Source organism: Cavia porcellus, unplaced genomic scaffold, assembly GCF_034190915.1.
Source record: "Cavia porcellus strain 051 isolate PalLab524CR breed Dunkin Hartley unplaced genomic scaffold, mCavPor4.1 scaffold_20, whole genome shotgun sequence".
NCBI classification, from domain to species: domain Eukaryota; kingdom Metazoa; phylum Chordata; class Mammalia; order Rodentia; family Caviidae; genus Cavia; species Cavia porcellus.
In genome coordinates this window covers 58446302-58464041 of record NW_026947503.1, presented here as the reverse complement: position 1 = coordinate 58464041, position 17740 = coordinate 58446302, and the positions used below count along the sequence as shown (strand labels likewise).

The window sequence follows — 17740 nt, the reverse complement described above, 5'->3', positions numbered from 1 at the left end:
TGATTTGCTTAAGTTATGTTGAATGTAGGACATTTGGTAATCTGGAGCCTGTCTTGGTATTCATTTTTTCCCTTTTATAATTTTGAAATGCTGGGTACTGAACAAAAATTAGCTGAATTTCTGCTCATGTATCTACTTTCAAACACCACTTGTGTGTGTGCATGTATGTGTACGTGTGTGCGGTTTTTTGTAAAGGAAAAAGAAGGCAAACATTAATGGATTCTTTCTACTTTACAACTGAGGAAATAAAAGAAAGTATTAAAATGTCCTTAGGCGTGAAAAGTCGAGACACTTAACATTTTCTGTAAGCATTAAAGACCTTTGGTTCAGAGTTGGTAGAACTTAGAACAAGCTGCTTATTGCTTAATTCTCTTAAGGTATTCTGTAGTATTACCTCCTTTTTTCAGCTTTGCTGCTAACATTCGGGGATATAGTGGTATAATTAAAGGCTTTCGATGGGAGAGAGTGACTTGATATTTGTAGAGTATCATTTTGTGTAATGGTGTACTTTACAGCAATATAAAGGTATATAAAATACATGTGTGTCCAGGTGGTCTGTGTTGAGACATTTCCCTTGTTTCACGTGCATTTTAGGTGGACTTCCCAGGCAGTTCCTTCCTCTGAAGGAAATATGTTTTTATTATGAAGCATAGTCTACTTTTCATTAATATTTTCTGAAGAACAAGAAATTTAATATCAAGAGGCCATAAATGAGTAGATTATTTTATTTGAAATTTGTAAGTTATCCATACATTTTTTCAAAAAGCTTTTTATAAATGTCTTTAACCACTTTAGTTCTTTGAAGTAGAATAGTAACAGTTTTAGCCACAGTCCGAATAACTTAAGTAAGTTAAAATTAGTTGACATATAATTGATAATAATAACTGAAAGTGCTGGCTCTCCTGCAGAAATCAATGCATAGCTACAGCTGGTTGAAGGGGACCAAATCCATTGAAGAGGCGATTTGGTTCCATTTTACCAGCTTTAGCAAAGCATTGTAGTGCTGCTGGTTTGGGACCCAGGACAAATCAGTGATTTCGTTTGTAAAAATACAGTTACAGATCATCCACAAGTTTAGAAATTCTCATTTCAGTGCTTCCGTTACTGAATATAAAATTCTGTCTTGCCGGCACTTTTCCTGCTCTTCACAGTTGCAAAGGCTTTTCCTTTTCACACATTGTCAGTACATATCTTCATTTTAACATTTTTGATTAATTCTTAAATGTAAACAATAACTTACTTCAAACCCAACAGCATTTATAAGAAAAAGTAGACTTTAACACATTTCAGAGTAATGTCTTCTATTTACTTCTAGGTACTAAACTGTTCAGCTAGTAGTTGGGAAGAGTGATATTAGCTACACATTTCTATTATCACTGCTTTCTTTTAGTGTTATAGTCGAGGGCTCATAGCAAGTTGCTGACAGTGGGAGGAGAAATATGAATGACTTTAAGAAACTCTTCTGCCCTTTGGGTTATAAATAGACTTGTGTTGGGAGGAGCTACCATTCATGCCACCTTATTTTTCTTTTGTTGTTGCTCATGTAGAGTTACTAATCATTGGTCAGTAACTTAACCCTTTTAAAAGTCTGTTTCCCTGACTAAATTCACTATCATTTTGGGTACAGATTGTCTGGTTACTTCTCATTATTAGCTTAACTGTGCATTGACTTGTGGTTAGCTGTAATTCGTGAATTTTTAGTATTAAAATTTACCATATAATAATTGGTAGTGTAAGTTTTTAGTACAGTGTGGTTTTGCTGTTGTTTTCAATATGAGGAGAAGAATGTCTTCTGAAAAATACTTGCAGAAAATACAAGTTAGATAAATTGTGATTTGTTTACAAAGTAAAATGAAGTGAAATAGAGTGAACTATTCTGAACTGAACTGGGAGAGAGTCAACAGTAATTTGGGCAGTGTGCAAACAATTGTTACGTTAAGTGTATTTCTGTGTCGGTTGTTAAGTGTCCGGCTGCTGGTAAAATTAATGTATCTGTAGTTCTTTCCATCATTTATTCTAGTAGAAATGAAACAGGTGTTACATTGCATGAACTTAAGTGCTGAAGATAGCAATAACACCGGCTTCTATTTTTACTAGTTATATGGGAGCCATTTAGCAGATCCAGTTGCTCAAGTGTGCTTTTGGACGGCAGTTCAGTTTCATATACTGGCCATATCGGGGCAAGGAGAGGCCATGGGAAAAAAATAGTACAGCATTTGATAATGTCAGCATCTGTTATCCCTGTCAGGGAGACAGTTGAAATGTTTGAGTTATACCAGTGTCAGCAGATGTCCAGAGTTTAACATGTACTCAGTTAAAAGTGAACAGCTGATCTAAGTGATAGAGGTGACATTTTAGAATGATTGAAAATACTCCTAGATATGTTAAGTTAAAGTAGTAACTACGATTTATAATTTGACTTTATAAATGCATAACATCAGTTTTTAAGGATTAAATTCTTAGTTGCTGGAATGTTTAAAAAGAATTATTAAAACTTATACTTACCAGTAAAATAACAAATGTAATTGCTTATTACAAAGTATAAGGAAAGTAATACCCTTTGAGTAGTTTTATAGAACAACTTCTGCTTTGGAATCATATATTTTTAGTTTTTGGCATTTAGGACATGTACAGGTAAAGGTAAAAAGTGGAACCTGAAGTATTGTCATTCTTTTTGGTAGGTGATCAGAGGGCTATGCTTAAGTGAGTTAAGATTTGCACTAATTTCTTTGAAACATAGAATTTAAAAATCATACTTTCTATAATTTCCAGTAAATGTGCAGTAATGTACTACTTCATATAATTTTCTCATTCAGTATAATCTGGTAAAATGAAAATCATTTACTAATGAATTGTCTTACTAAACAGAAAATTGATGGTAGTTAAACTTATTTCCATTCAGCTTTTTAATACCAAAGATTAACATATTACTGTTTTTGGTAAAATATTACTGAAACAACTTTTAGTAAAAAATAAAATATACAAATACTAGTATTTTCTTTTTTCTTTGTAATATTATAGCTACTTAAAACAGGTATTGCTTAATGATTATTGCTAAAATCCTTCTTTCTTTCCATTCTTTCTTCCTTCCTTCCGAGTACTGGGAATTGAACCCAGGATCTTGGTGCTGAACTCTTTCTTTAGCCAGATTTTTATTTTTTGACATAGGGTCTCACTAAGTCTAGGCTTGGGTTTGCAGTCCTCCGCCTCTGTGTCCCAAAGTGCTAAGAATTAGAGGCACACACCACCTGGCCTGGCTTGTGTTTTTATACATGTATATAACAGATTATATAAAATTGACATTTTTTATATAGTCCAGTGGATCTGTTATATCTGTAAAACTGTGTTATAATTGCATAGTACAATACCAATAAAAATGGCACTATGTGTATTCTATGTGTATAAGTTGATTCTTGACTGTAATGTTTTCATTTTATGTATTCTCCCTAGAGGAAGCAGATTCAAAGATAATACAATCAGAAATTCTTCTTATATTGATAGATTATAAACTTACTAGATGTGAAGAATAGCTATTAAAGATGAGTGGTTAGCCTTTTTTTTTTTTTTTTTTTTTTTTTTTTTGGGCAGTATTGCAGTTCGAACTGAAGCCCTTTGCACTCAGATGCATCTCCAGCTCTTTTAAATCCTTTTAAATTTTAAAAGAGGGTGTCTTAAGTTCCTGAGTTGCCCAGGCTAGTTCCAACTTGAAAGCTTCTTGCCTCAGCCTCCCAGAGTGCTGGCATTATAGGTATGTGCCACCATGCCTGGCATGGAGCCAGCTTTTCTTGTATCTTATTTTTCTTCCCCAGTGAGTTGATAGATACTTGAGCTATGATCATATTGTGAAGAAAATATATGTATCTTTTACTCTTTTATGCTAGTACTATTTTTCCTCTTATTATCAAATTTTAATCATGTAAATACTCAAAAAAGGTAGAAGGTATTTAAATACGTTAAAAGGACTTTCATGTAATTTGAAATCTACTTCAGTAGGACTTTTCTTTCACTAAGTATAAGTCCTAAGGATACCGAGTTTCCATCTGTAAGCACTCAGTAAGGATTTCTGTGTGTGTGTGTGTGAGTGTTGCCAGAGATCATCCTGGGGATATGAGCTTATTACCACACGAAGGTCATTTGCACAGAAGAGAAGCAAGGGTTGCTTTTAGCTGCAGTTTAGTTGCTCTAGGTAGCTTGTTACCTACCAAAAATACATACTTCTTTACATTCCATAGCATTGTATGTTCATATGGGTACATAAAGAAGTATGTGCTCTGAGTAGGTATTAGGAAGTAGCTAGCTGTAAACACTTATAATATAAATAATATATTTGTTACTAGTTAGCTCACTGCTGCAGAGTACTGGTGGATGATTTGCAGAGACTAAATTATCAAAGACTGCACTTCATAGCCAGTTTACCTGATCAGGCAGTAACGCCGCTTAGGGTTCCTTGTTCTCGATGGACATGGACATTTGTAAATGTCCAGTTTTCCGTTGAACTTTGTCCTAGTTTGGTTCTTTTTTGCAGGAGATTCATAGAATCAGTGGAGCTTTGCAGTGTTTCAGAAATTGGTAACAGCAGCTCGGTCATAGTCTTCAGAGAAAGAAGCTTCTTTCTCTTCTTTTATTGTCATTAGATCCTACAAGTAGATAGTAATTCAAAAAAAATTTTTTGCAAACCTGATACTTCATTTAAAACTTAAATCAATTAGTACTCCTAGAATTGACTACAGTTGAAACAATAAGAAGAAAACCCAGGCGATACGAGCATGTGAGTGAAAGGAATCTTTTAAAAATACTGAAATTTTCTTTTTTTTTAGGTCACAGATAAAAACTCATGATCATCTGAAAACTTTGTTGTGTCTTTGTCTTTATTAGTTTCTTACTTAAATTTTGTATTTCTGTGCTTCTGTTTGAATACAAATTTCAATGTGTTTCCACATATTGTATGTTAGTGAACTTTGTTCTTTTGATTTTTAAAATCTTTCAATATAAAGTAAAACTACCAAGTCTACTTTTCCATTCTTACCTAAAAGGACTAAAAGAGTGTCCCCTATGAGCACCCGCACCCAGGTTTTAGCACAGCCATTCAGCATGAGAAAAACTAGCTGGTGAGTAGCTTTTTAATTATCATGATAGTAAAGGGTTAATTAAAAAGAAAACCTTGAGTTCAGAGTTGGCAAAAGGGGCAAGGAAGGCACAGAGAAAGCCGGGGAGGTGGGGAGTGGGCTCCCAGTGAGAAAGCGCAGCTCATTGGAGCAAACCAACGTGGCGGGGGCCACACGCAGCAGTCAGCAGCATGGCAGGGGTCACACGGTGCATCTCCCAGTTGATTAACAGTGAGCACTAAAAAGTGTTGTATAATCTGCCAAGTTGCTTAGTTGACTAAATGTTGAAAAAAATTTTTAGAAGATAGCATACTTGGTGGGAGTGAAGGATACAGAATTCCTGGTGATACAAAACCATTTCATCTGAAACAATAAAGGCTAAACTTTAATAATATAATTGACAGAGATTTATACGTCTTTGAGATTGAGTTACCTGTTATGAAAATATTTGAACAACATTCCTTTTTTACATTACCCAAGCTGTCAGTTCGTACTGTGAAATTAGGCTCTGCTCGGAACACATAGGGAGTCGAGTGACATTAGCTAAGCATGCAGAAAGTCTTCAGTACTCTTAAAAGCGCAGGCCATGAGGTGTGGTACCTGTCAGCCTAGTATTGCCCAGTGCCAGCAGCAGGACAGGTAGTGACCTACAGAGTCACATGCAGCAGCCATCGCCTCGCGGCCCTGCGCACACGCTCCTCGCTGATTCAGCACTTCTTTCCTGAGCCCGTGTGGAGAGGGAGGGCTGTCAGTGAACACAGAACCCCACATTTGAAGATACATTTGAAAGACAAACAAACAAATAACCAGCTTTTCTCCCCCCTCTCCTAAAGGAAAAAAAAACCCTACAATAAATTTGAATCAACATTGGCCATTTGATTTGGAATGTCATATACCAGTTATTACAGTTATGTAGAGAAAAGTCACTAAGGAAGATTGCTGCAAAGGCCACGAAAATGTATCTAGCTTATTTGTTAGATGAAGTGTGGCAGAAGAGGGGAAAAGTTGCAGAGAGAGTTAATTTTATAATCCAAAAAGAGACCAAAACAAACCCAGAAATAAACCAACCCAAAGCACACCTTACCCCAACCAAGTAAATAAACATTCACCCTGTTTTCCTTTGCCCACCAGAATACATTGAATTCTTCTGACTCCTCGGGAAGTATTCTGCATCTTTCTTGCTTTGCGTTTTTGGTTTTTGAGTTTCCAGGATTAAATGGTAGATCTGTAATAAAGCTACCTTGTCACATCCCAAGGTCAGGTCTGCAAGCGAGGATGGGACTTCCACATGGTCACTACAGAGGCCAACTTATATTCTTCCCTCAGTGACCACAGGCCACACTGTTACAGCTTTATAGGCAGCTAAGCATTTGAAACATGCACTCCCAGGCAAACAGGCTCTCTTGTGCCTCTCTCTTCCCTGACCATATTTAGTCAACCATAGCAAAAAATAGTCTCTCAGCTGTCGATTGTCGATCCAAAAGCAGAGGAAGCCTCTATCTTGCTTTCTGCCTATTGATTGTTCATCCTGTGGTCCAAACACTGCTTTGCCATTTGTCCTGCCCGCCCCCCCCTTTAAAGTACTGCCAAATAAAGCGGTCTCTCATATTTCCACTTACATTTCCCGAATTTTCACTGAGCTGTTGCTGAGACTAGGAAAGCCTCATACGGCTGTCACTATACTTAGAAGCACTGCAGAAAAAAAAGGAAAGAGGAAAGAAATTATCCCAGCTAGTAGCAAGGCAGACTTTAGACAGATATGGAACAGTAAAATTTCTCTGCTGCCAAAACGTATTTCATAAGCTGATTTTTTTTTGTTGTTGGCAGAGATATTTGGATGGCCATGTGTTTCATGGCTGAAGGCCTAAAAGGATTTCATAGGGTTATATTTAGGGCTGGTTATTGCTATCCACGCATTTAAAATTTACTAAATATTATTTGAATGGGAAATTTATAGAAAAGGTGAGTAGAACTTGTATGTTGGTAGTAGAGAAAAGCCGTTGACTAAGAAGGGTGTTATATAAATGAAATGTTGGAAATGCTTCTTAAAACTTTAAATTCAGTGGCAATTAATTGTTTTAATATTGCTTAGTGGGAAACATGATACAGAGTACATTTGAGTAATCACGTTTTTTGTATTGCAACTAGCATGTAGGAGTACTAAAGTTCATTTTATTATGAACTTAGTTTTGATACAAATTAAATTCTTCATTTTAAGTGTGATGTTTCTTTTTCCTTGTTTCTACATTGCTGGTGGCTTCCTAATTTTCTGAAATAGCTTTTAGATATGGTCATTGCACATTTTGTCTCAGATTAAAATAGTTACTAGCCTGTCTGTAACTGTGCTACGTAGTATACAGTGTGTCTCAAAACACTTCTAAATTTTAATTGCATACTCACAATAAATTTTAATGTAGAAATTTATTTTTAACTGAGAAAAAACCAGTATTAAAACAAAATTCAGGGGCTGGGGATTTAGCTCAGCGGCATAAGCGCCTGCCTTGCAAGCAGGCAGTCGTGAGTTCGATCCCTGGTACTGGTAAAAACGAAAAAGACAAAAAAAAAAAAAATCCTTTAAACATTCAACAAATCTATGTAAATATAATTTAAAATTTCATAAACCTAAAAAATGTCCAAAAGAAATTAACCATTCTGTTATTTATTCCAATATATTCTCTTAAGTATCGATTAAGAATCGAGAAAACCATTACCAGTTTCCAGAGCTCATTCTCCTATAGCAGTAGTTTGTCCTTAACATTCTTTTGTCTTCAGCACTTAATATCCTAGTGGTTTAATTATTTTGTAGGGCTACTTTAAAATAGTGACAAAAGGAGGGCTTCTGTAGATATTTTGCAATTTTAAAGAACCAGCTTTCCTAGGTACTGAAATAATTTTACGCATGAGATGACAAATCTCAGAATGTAAAACAGGTTAGTTTTCTGGGTTTGGTTTTTTTTTTGGTACCAGAGATCGAACTCACAACCATGTGCTTGCCAGACAGGTGCTTATGCCACTGAGCTAAATCCCCAACTCCAATTTTCTGGTTTTTAAATTACCCTACTTTTCCTGTTTTGCAGCAATGAAAATTTTTTTTAAGTAGACAGCTATATAATGTATTATATGCTGGGCACTCGTCTAAACCCTTTTTACAAATATTAACTCGTAATTTTCATTAAAACTCAGATACTATTTTTGATTCTTTACTTGTTTTATGAATGAGGAAACTGAAGCATAGCAGTTAATAATCTGCTTAAATCGCAAACCACTCTTTCGGGCTGGAGCTAGAACCTCAGAGCTTGAGTCCAGGTTGGGAGCTCTGTACGTCTGTTCCTTGCTGCGACTCTGGTGTGTAACAGTGAGATGAGTTAGAGAGTTACTGCTCTCAAGCATTCAGTGGTGCAGCACAAATACACAGCATGTCACTGTGTCCTGGCCTCAGCATGTTCAGGAAGATGACCATTCCTTTGCTTGTGTTTGTATTCTTTCCATTCAATAAAACCCTGACCTCCATATGCAAGTGTATCTTTCTGAACAAGAAACATTTTAATTGTGCAGATACCTGTTTTTGGCATGTCCAAAAGATCTACTTGGAATTGATTAACTTTCTCAATAAGTTCCTTTCTGAATTTTGCATTACTTGCTTTACCTGTTGAGAGAGTGCTGGTTAACTGAGCAAGCATTTATTGAATATACATGTGCCACAATGTTATCCCATTGTCTTTTTTTACATTAATTTTAATATGTGAGGCTACCACAGATAATTGCTATGGTGTGTTGGGAAAAAATGTTGCCTCTCTCTGAAGAAAGAGACATTAGACACAGCCTGGCAACCCCTAAAACTGATCCAGTGCCATTTGTATACTGCATACCAGTGTAGACAGCTGCTTGTCCCCTGTACTTCTTAGAATTCAGTTGTTCATCGTTCAGCAAGCATTTGAAAACTACCATGTGCCAAGGATTATACTAGGCACTGCTCTTAGTTGTTCCGGAACTTAATACTTCTCTGGCACGATTCACAAATGCCTGCTTAACTGGTAGTAAGATCTTATCTTTAAAACATCCATGCCCTTACCCTGTTAGAAAACAATCAGTTGAAAAATTAAGAACCATGTTTTGTGCATTAAGGAAAATCACCAAATCTCATAACCTTCCACAGGTGAGAGAGTCTGGCATAGTAAGATGGGTGACTTACTGAGAGCTTGTCACACCTGTGTCCCGGGCACACTGTGGACCTCACTGTACACAGCGTAAAGCAGTCTCTTCTCTTAATCTGCAGCCTGGAGCTGCCCTGTGCAGTTTGCTGTGCATTCCTGAGATCACCTGTACTGCACAGAAAGCAGGTAGCATTCTGAGCTGCTGTCGTGGCCAGGGCGACTTATGCTTCACGTTCCCTTGACTCATTTGGCAGCCTGGGCCCAAAGTCAGGCTCTTTCCTTGAGCTTGTATAATTTGTGTGTGGGTTTTTTTCTGGGAAAAGGCCAGCAATTTCTAATTAAGATGAAAAGATGATGATGTGTAAGCAGAGACCCAAGTAAATGATCCATCCTCCCCAAATCTCCACTGTAGAGTTTGGAATACTTCACGGTAGTGCTTCACTTTCAGGAACTGCCCACTTCGGAAGTGTAGGCTGAGCAAAGTGGCTTCCTTGCTAAGACCATGGTAGAGAAATGGGGAAAAAAGGGAAACTGCAGGGGAGACACCTGGCAGACCCGTTCAGCCAGGTGAACAAGGCAACCTGAGTGCCAGTACTGTGTTTTCAGCAAATAAGACCCAGTCTTACATTAATTTTCTTCTAAAACACACTGTGGGGCATATTTTAGGGGATGTCTTTATTTTTTCATGTACAAAATGTATTCAAATACAGTCATGTCAGCATCTTCTGGGACATCGTCGTAACTCTCCAAACCCCAAATTTCAGCCTGAATTTCTTTCCTTTCCTTTTCTTTCTTTCTTTCTTTCTTTCTTTCTTTCTTTCTTTCTTTCTTTCTTTCTTTCTTTCTTTCTTTCTTTCTTTCTTCCTTCCTTCCTTCCTTCCTTCCTTCCTTCCTTCCTTCCTTCCTTCCTTTCTTCTTTCCTTCCTTCCTTCCTTTCTTTCTTTCTTATCAGGAATCAAACTCAAGCCTTGCATTTTCTAGGCAGGCACTGTGGCACTGAGCTATTTTCCTGGTTTAGCGTGACATTCTTGTGACTCCATTTCCTGTAGAATTGTTGGTCCCAATCTCTGATGCCCTGCAAGAGAGCCCTCTGTAAATGAACACTTTGTCAGTGGAGCCTGCTTGTAGCACATTGGCAACACAGCTGTCAGTGATTTTACACCATGAATTCTTCAGCCAAGGCGCGGCCTCTTGCAACTCCATTACATCAGGAGCTCATAGAAACTTGTGAGACAGGAGTGGCAATAAAAATGATGACAGTGGGCTGGGGATTTAGCTCATTGGCACAAGCGCCTACCTGGTAAGCTCAAGGTCGTGAATTCCATCCCTGGTACCAAAAAAACCCCCCAAAACAGCGATGATAGTGAAGGATGATGGTCTACACAGAAGCTGTGAAACGTTATAGGCACCAAAATTCTGAAAACCTTTATTTCACCTGACTGTGTTTATTGTGCCCATGACAACACACAGTATACTGAGTTATGAACTTTCATGTTTGACACAACCACATCTGTTTGCTTTCAAGTGTGCACGTTATTTGTGTTTGTGTCTGCACCCTGATTGGTCATTCAGCAGAAAGACTCCAGTTCATCTACTTGTGTAGGCGTTTACCTCTCGTTCAAAGGTGCCTGCTTGGGCATTTACAATATTGAGTTATAATTTATATTTATTTTAAATATTAAAGTCAGTGTTTACATTTAATTGTATATCAATATTTTTATAATTAAATACATCATATGTTTCAGGAGACATACTACATGTGTCATCTGACTGGTGATCTTAACGGGTTTATTTTGGGGCTAAACCAAGAGTTTTATTATGAGTATTGTGAAAAATCATGCTAGAGCTTATTTCTGGTTAGGTCTTAAGACCACTCCATGGAATGATGCAATAAAGGGCACTTTACTTCTGTGGTAGTCCAGGAGCCCATAAACCTGATAGAACCCTCAAAAACCAGGTGAATCCCGCCTGAGGAACATGCTGCATGCCCATATCTCTCAGTCATTACAGACTTGGAAAATGGAGAAGCTGTCATAGCCAGAGGGAGTCTAGGGTGTCATTAATATATTTTGTTAGTCTACAGCAGAGGAAAACCAATTTTCTGTAAATTTAAAATTGAAATTTTATTTAAAAAATAAATGGGCTAGGAGTGGTGACCCACGCCTGTAATCCTAGCACTCTGGAGGCTGAGGCAGAAAGATCATTGTGAGTTTGAGGTCAGCCTAGGCTACAAAGTGAGTTCAAGGTCAACCTGAATTGTATAATGAGACCCTGTCTCAAAAAGACCAAAAAGAAGGGGGGCGGCCAGGTATAGTGGCATATGCCCATAATTCTAATACTTAGGAGGCTAAAGCAGGAGGATCGCTCTGAGTTTGAGGCCAGCCTGAACTGTATAGTGAAACCCTGTCTCAAAAACAAAACAAACCATGTGGAGTATGGGGTATATTTCAGTGGTCAAGCTTTTGCCTAGTGTGTGCAAAGCCTGGGTTTGATCCTCAGCACTGCTTAAATGTGAACGAATGAATGAATGACCATAATGATGCCAATAAAAACTAACCCATTTACTTTTGGCTACTTATAACTGACTTTGCATTGTAGCCCTCCCTTGTTACTGGGGATTGAACCCAGGCTTTCATACAAAGCTACCAGGCTGGGCTCAAACTTGGGATGCTTCCAGTTTAGCCTCCCAGAATGCTGGGATTATAAGCATGTGCCACCATGCCCAGTTCTTTGCATTAGTTCTGATTGGAGCTGTTCACAGCATTTTTTCACAGTTTGTACCAATAAACCAAGAGTTGATTTGCCAAAACAGATTTCAAAACAATATTAAGTATAGACTTGTGTTTAAAAAGTACATGATGTTGAACTGAAGAAACCTGTCCAATGTCATTCTAATCAGCAAACAATAGATTGCTAGAATTTATATTATAATGCTACAAAATAAGCCTCGGGTTTCTTCAGTTCAACTTCAGCATATGCAGAGATGGGGACGGCTATCACAAAGAGAATGAGAGATGCGATGGTAGTTGCTATTGTCTTCCCTAATTTGGAACTTGAGGACCTAAAAAGACTTCATCATCCTGTAATGATTTGATTAGTTCTATAATATGCAATAAGTATATAAAGTGGGTGAAGATAGGGACAACTATTTGTAAGAAGCTAGAGACAGTTAGATAATGAAGATCTCCAGTGGACTTGCTTTGAAATCTGTATTTCTTTAAATTGTTTTTTATTTTTTTTTAAATGTTCTGTTCTGTTTTGATGTGGTTAATCTTACCCTCTTTCCGATGTAAAACAAATGTGTAGGACTGATAATCATATTACTGAGCTTTTGTTCGATCATAGAGCAGAATGGTTTGTAGGGTCACTTTTTTGAATGTCATTCTAAATACTTTAATTCTATAACCTGAACAGCTATTTCGAAGATGACAATGTGTAACTTATCAACCGGCAATTTCTTACCTTTTGTTTGTCTGCAATTTTGTATTATTTCTACCCTTTTTTTTATCTCCATGTATTTTTTTTCGTTTCCTTTTCTTTAAATAAAAAAAAAATTTGATCTAAAAAAAAAAGTACATGATGATGGAAAGGTATATTTTAGAATATTTTCCTCGATATATGTCTTATTAGAAAGGTTTACTTTTTAGGATTTTTTTTGCTAGATGAATATTGACAATTTTGAATCAGAGAAAATCATGAGATGGCATATTTGTGAGTGATGGGATAGGTTAGGAAGGGCGTGGCCTAGCTAGAGGATGTTCCCAGGGGAAAGGTAATGATAGAAGGGAAAATCAGCAGGATACATTACATATGGAGGCAGGAAGGGACGGAAGTACCTGGGATGGTTCCAGGTTCTGCCTAGCATGGCTGATCCATAGTGCAAGTGTAAACGGCTCAGAGCAGAGGAGGAGTGGATAGGAGAACTTGTGTTACACAGGCCCCACATCTGCAATCTGAGAGTTGCTGTGATATGTTGAGGGATTTCAAGCCCTATAACAAAAACATTACTACCTGCATACTTCATTTAATTCCTATAGCAACCTTACGGTACTTCATACAGAGCTTCCTATAGAGTTTTGGTGTTAAGATGTGAGTGAGCATACTTGTTGCAATTAGAAGAGCTAGGATGTTTGGGATGATAATACATAGTTAGAGCTTCTCAGGGCCAAGATTCAGGCGTCAGGAATGCAACTTGGAATGGCATCATTACTTAAAAAGACGTTGATGTGTAAGTCACAAAAGACTTGTCACGTGGATTGCAGGACTCACGACATCTGATTAATAGATGATTTTTTTTCTTTTCTGTGCTGGGGGAACAAACATGAGAAGCTAAATTAAAACCAGAGACTGACAGTTGAGCAACACGGTTGGATGATTTAAATGATCAGTAGCTTTCTCCTGTGATAGTTTTCCTGGGGCTGTGTACAGGTGATAGAGGTGGCAGCTATGGAGTGCAAGGCAGGCGCGCTGGGGTGGTGTGGGAAACCTGATATGGGTTTCTCGACACAGCCTTGTCTTTCTCCAGGCTTCACGGGAACTGTTTCTGTTTCTGTTTTCTTTTTTTAATCAGTTGTTGTTGAGACAAAGACACATAATTTTCATTTTTTTTTTTGTAATTCCATGCTGAATCTCTTTCACAGAGCTTTTTTTCTAGTGGTTATCTGCATATTTTATGTATTAAATAGTTGAGTAATTTATTAATCTGTTCTTTGAACAGAACACTTTTTTTCTATAGAAAACTAGAAATCATTTCTGTTTAAAATGTACTATTAGTAGTATAATTAACTAGTTTAAAATGAGGCTTTTGTTCTAGGTAATCCCACATTTCCTTTGGTGTTTCTTATTCTCTCAGAAATGCAAGAGGGATGGCAGCGCAGCCATCACTCCCGTATCTGTGAGGGCATGGCTCAGGTGCCGTGCCCCGCCCCCATGACCAAGTCTGCAGCTGCCCTCTCTGAAGTGGTGCAGTATTTGCTGACAGGCTGTGCACATCCCTGTGTACTTTAAGCCATCTCTGGAGCTGAGTGTGATGGTACATGCTTGTAATCCAGCACTTGGGAGGCTGAGACAAAAGATCTATGAGTTCAAGGCCAGCCTGGGCTGTATTAGTGAGACTCTGTCTCAAAAAACAAATGAAAAAATCATCTCGGGGTTACTCAAAGTATCCGCGACTTTGCCAGTATTGTGTGAATGTCCGTTAGGGAATGACAGCAAAAAGATGGGCACATTCTGCACAGGAGGGTTTTTTCAGTCTACAGTTAGTGAATGTCGAGGTGTGAAACCCATGGGTGTGGAGAGTTGATTTGTATCATTTATGTAAATGTGACTAGCATTGATTCTAAAGTGAAAATTTCCCTGTGAAAACCTGAACTTTGCATTTTAATATTAAGGTTTTACTTACTTTGTACTATGTGATCTGAAAGGGACTGGGATAATTTTTGTTACTTTCAAGTACCACCCGCAGTTGGCAGCTTGGTCTGACAGTTAACTGTACATGTATTGTACTAATGGAGAAAGAAGTAAAACAAGAAGCCAAGGGAGCGCTGAGGGCTGTGGGCTGGGGAGAGTGTGCACTGGCCCTGGCCGGGGGCCTTCAGAGCGGAGCTAAGCTCTCTTCTTCCTGAGGGATTCGACCTCCGCAGGTCCATTCTTTAGGAAGTGCAGAGCCAGGAGGATGAGGAAAGCCTGGCTCCCTCTCATGCACAGCGATTTAGGGAAACTATCTTAATACGTCCTGTTATTTCTTGCTCTTATGTAATCTGCTGGCACAGTGTTCAGAATTTTTGTTTTTATTGCTCTTTTAAGGGATGTATGTCAGAATTCATACATAGATACGGGTATAGATGTCAGTACTGTGCTTTGTGTTCAGTGCTGCATTTACCAAATCCCAGCACGCTTTACATGAGTAGTTAGCCTAGGTCTCAGTCTTGAAAAAAATAGGTTAACAGATACATATATTAAGGGAATTTTACCCCATGTTAGATATGAGCTTTCTACATAGTCCTCTCCCTCCCTCTTTGAGGCAGGGTCTTGAACTCGAGCTGTATCCATCCCAGGCTGGGCTTGAACTTCTGCCTCTGAGGTCTCTTGCCTCTCAGCCTCCCTTCTGTTGGGATTACAGACAAGCACCACTGTACCTGCTGTAAAGTCTTTTTCTTAAGAGTTGGCTCCCCAGTACCGATAAAAACAAAAAAGACAAAAAAAAAAAAAAAAAGAGTTGGCTCTAATTTTTTTACTTCAGTTTTTCAAGGATATCTTAATATGTAGTTCTTCTGTTTGCTTATACTTTTAAATCTTTGATACATGCTGTATTGCTTTTTTTTTTTTTTGCAGGAATCCACAATGTTGACATAATTTTTATTTTCATGATAGTGAGTTTGAACATAAGGAAGCATATTAACTCTTGCAATATTTTACTGTACCAATTAATTCTATCTCTTTGTTAAAAATAAACACAAAACAGAAAAAAATTGCAAGGTCTCCAAACAGCACATACCTCAAAACTGACAGGCATATTTCGTTTCAGAGCAATTTCAAATACTAAGCTGATCTCAGATTTATTTGCATCTTTGTCATCATCCATTTCTTTTCCTGATTCACCATTCTAAAATACACCAAAGAAGGACAGTACTGAATATTAACATTGTGACAATTTCACATATATTCCACAATCAAGAGAATCCAGCTAAAATAAAAAGGAAATAGCGGACAGACGGTATCCAAAGGATTTCTTTGTAACCACAGTAGTAGAGGACTTTTATTGCCCATCTTTCTGTTTCTTGGTTTTTCATTTTTCTACTTGAAGTAGAAGCATTTTACACTAAACTTGGGAATCTCACTCCTATACAACTCTCCACTAGTTTTCTAACATGATCTACAAAAACGAAGCCATATAAACAGTACAGGACCCAATCAAGTATTGGTGCCCTGTGTCTGGCACAGGTACTATTCATTCACTTAGCACATACTTTCAGGAAACCTCACAATAACTCAGTGTAACTATTAGAAACAGTATTCCTTCCATCAAGAAGCTTGTGATCTAATTGGAAAATCTAAACCGAAATGAATTACAACAAAAGAGTACAATCAGAAAAACATCTAAGTCTGCCATTAAAATAAATCTCGAAGAAAGTTTCAGAAAGGGTAACTGTACAGGTTTAACTTCAGGATTGGAAACAGCTAAGTGGAGAAGTTCAGTAAGGTGACAGTGCTATAAGACATGCCTGAGATAATATTTAGAGGTGAATGGGCAAATTAGCTGATCCCATGAGAATGAGTGAGATCACTCATGAATAGCTTCAACGGCCTTACTTGTAAAATAAACTAGAATTCAAAAATCCATAAAGATCTCTTGCATTTTAAATTCTTTGACTCAAGGTTAATACAATGTAATTTATTCCCAACACATGTAACTTTAAATTTAAAGCAAATGAATGTTAATAACTCTCATCCCTATACACACATCCCAAAATCCTGCCCATAAAGTGAACTCCAGAGGTGAACCAGAGTTCTAAAAGGTTAGGTCATCTTGGCAGGAACACATGAAGCTAGCATAGTAGACAAGCAAATCTTAGTATATTATCACTCTAGTATTCTTCCTTGGCAAAGCAGATTATTTCTTGTTTTAAGATGTATTTATTTGTCTGATCAATAATCTCTCTGGGGAAGTCTACGAAAGAAACTGTTACATGCAGCACTACCACACCTGAGCTGACTTCTCTGGAATAGGCTCATTCTGTAGTGCTTGGAGGGCCTTCATTGCAGCATTGTGTCTTGCAGCTTGTCGAGTCTTTCCTTCACCAAAAAATTCATTATTTCCTACAGTCAGCTGAACATAGAAGATCTTAGGTACTGGGCAATAATACCTCTGATTGTACATGCCCCGAAAGTTGTAATTAGCTCTATAATTTGGGAATGGCTTTGGGTCTAACGGCCTGTAGGTGGCAGGCTCTCCCCTTTTCATAGCAAGCCCATTCAGTTCCACAGTTGGAGTTATACTGCCTGGGTTATTGTTAACATTACTTTTGGGCAGTTTCTGGACTGGCTTGGGAAGCGTAGACTCAGTCAAAGCTTTATTAGCAATGGCTTGCTGGGCCTTCTTTATACTGCTCCCCTCCGATTCCCATGTCTGTTCTCCAAGACTCAGCTGCACTGAGAACATCTTTGAATGAGCAGGCCCGCTTTCATTCAGAAGTTTATACTGGGATTGGATGCTATTGAAACGGGCCAACTCATTTACCAGACACATTGGAGTTTTCTCTTTGGGTTTTGTCATTTTATCTTGGAGAGAAGCTGGTTTATTTGAAGCATATTAAGACAATATTGATCAAACAGTTCTGTATCCCTCAGGGCTCCCAAAACTTCTTGCCAGGGACACTTTGCAGACAGCTCCAACATTAGCAAACACTACAGAGAACTGACCCCGCTCGGCTGCCACTGCTGCCGGCTTCTGCTGTATTGCTTTGTACTTTTTTATTATTT

General features: G+C 37.9%; 2 protein-coding genes and 1 long non-coding RNA gene across 8 annotated transcripts in view; 1 reads left to right on the top strand and 2 right to left on the bottom strand.

Moving 5' to 3' along the window:
* LOC106028570 (uncharacterized) overlaps positions 1–6883 on the bottom strand; it is a 41320-nt gene extending 34437 nt beyond the window's left edge. For 2 of the 5 annotated variants that reach the window (XR_010041490.1, XR_010041489.1), the window contains exons 1-2: positions 5706–6883; positions 4417–4637 (exon numbers count right to left, since the gene is read on the bottom strand). This is a non-coding gene — a long non-coding RNA (uncharacterized LOC106028570). Of the gene's footprint in view, positions 1–709; positions 4638–5705 lie in introns of those variants that run through there. The other 3 variants (XR_010041492.1, XR_001202198.2, XR_010041488.1) reach the window with 3 other exon arrangements.
* Positions 1–17740, top strand: part of Mib1 (MIB E3 ubiquitin protein ligase 1) — a 125335-nt gene that overhangs the window by 82283 nt on the left and 25312 nt on the right. The window lies entirely within an intron of this gene.
* LOC106028569 (double-stranded RNA-binding protein Staufen homolog 2-like) lies at positions 15687–17669 on the bottom strand. Its single transcript, XM_013157149.3, has 2 exons — positions 16965–17669; positions 15687–15863 (listed from the first exon to the last, which is right to left on the bottom strand). The coding sequence occupies exons 1-2, from the start codon at positions 17532–17534 to the stop codon at positions 15702–15704; spliced, it is 732 nt and encodes a 243-aa protein (XP_013012603.1). The 5' UTR covers positions 17535–17669; the 3' UTR covers positions 15687–15701.

Bases quoted from the DNA above. Each gene is read 5' to 3' on its own strand.
- LOC106028569 (XM_013157149.3), bottom strand. From the start codon at position 17,534: ATGACAAAACCCAAAGAGAAAACTCCAATGTGTCTGGTAAATGAGTTG. The intron at 15,864-16,964 runs GTGTGGTAGTGC...GGTGTATTTTAG, and splicing joins TTCCAGAGAAGTCAGCTCAG to AATGGTGAATCAGGAAAAGA.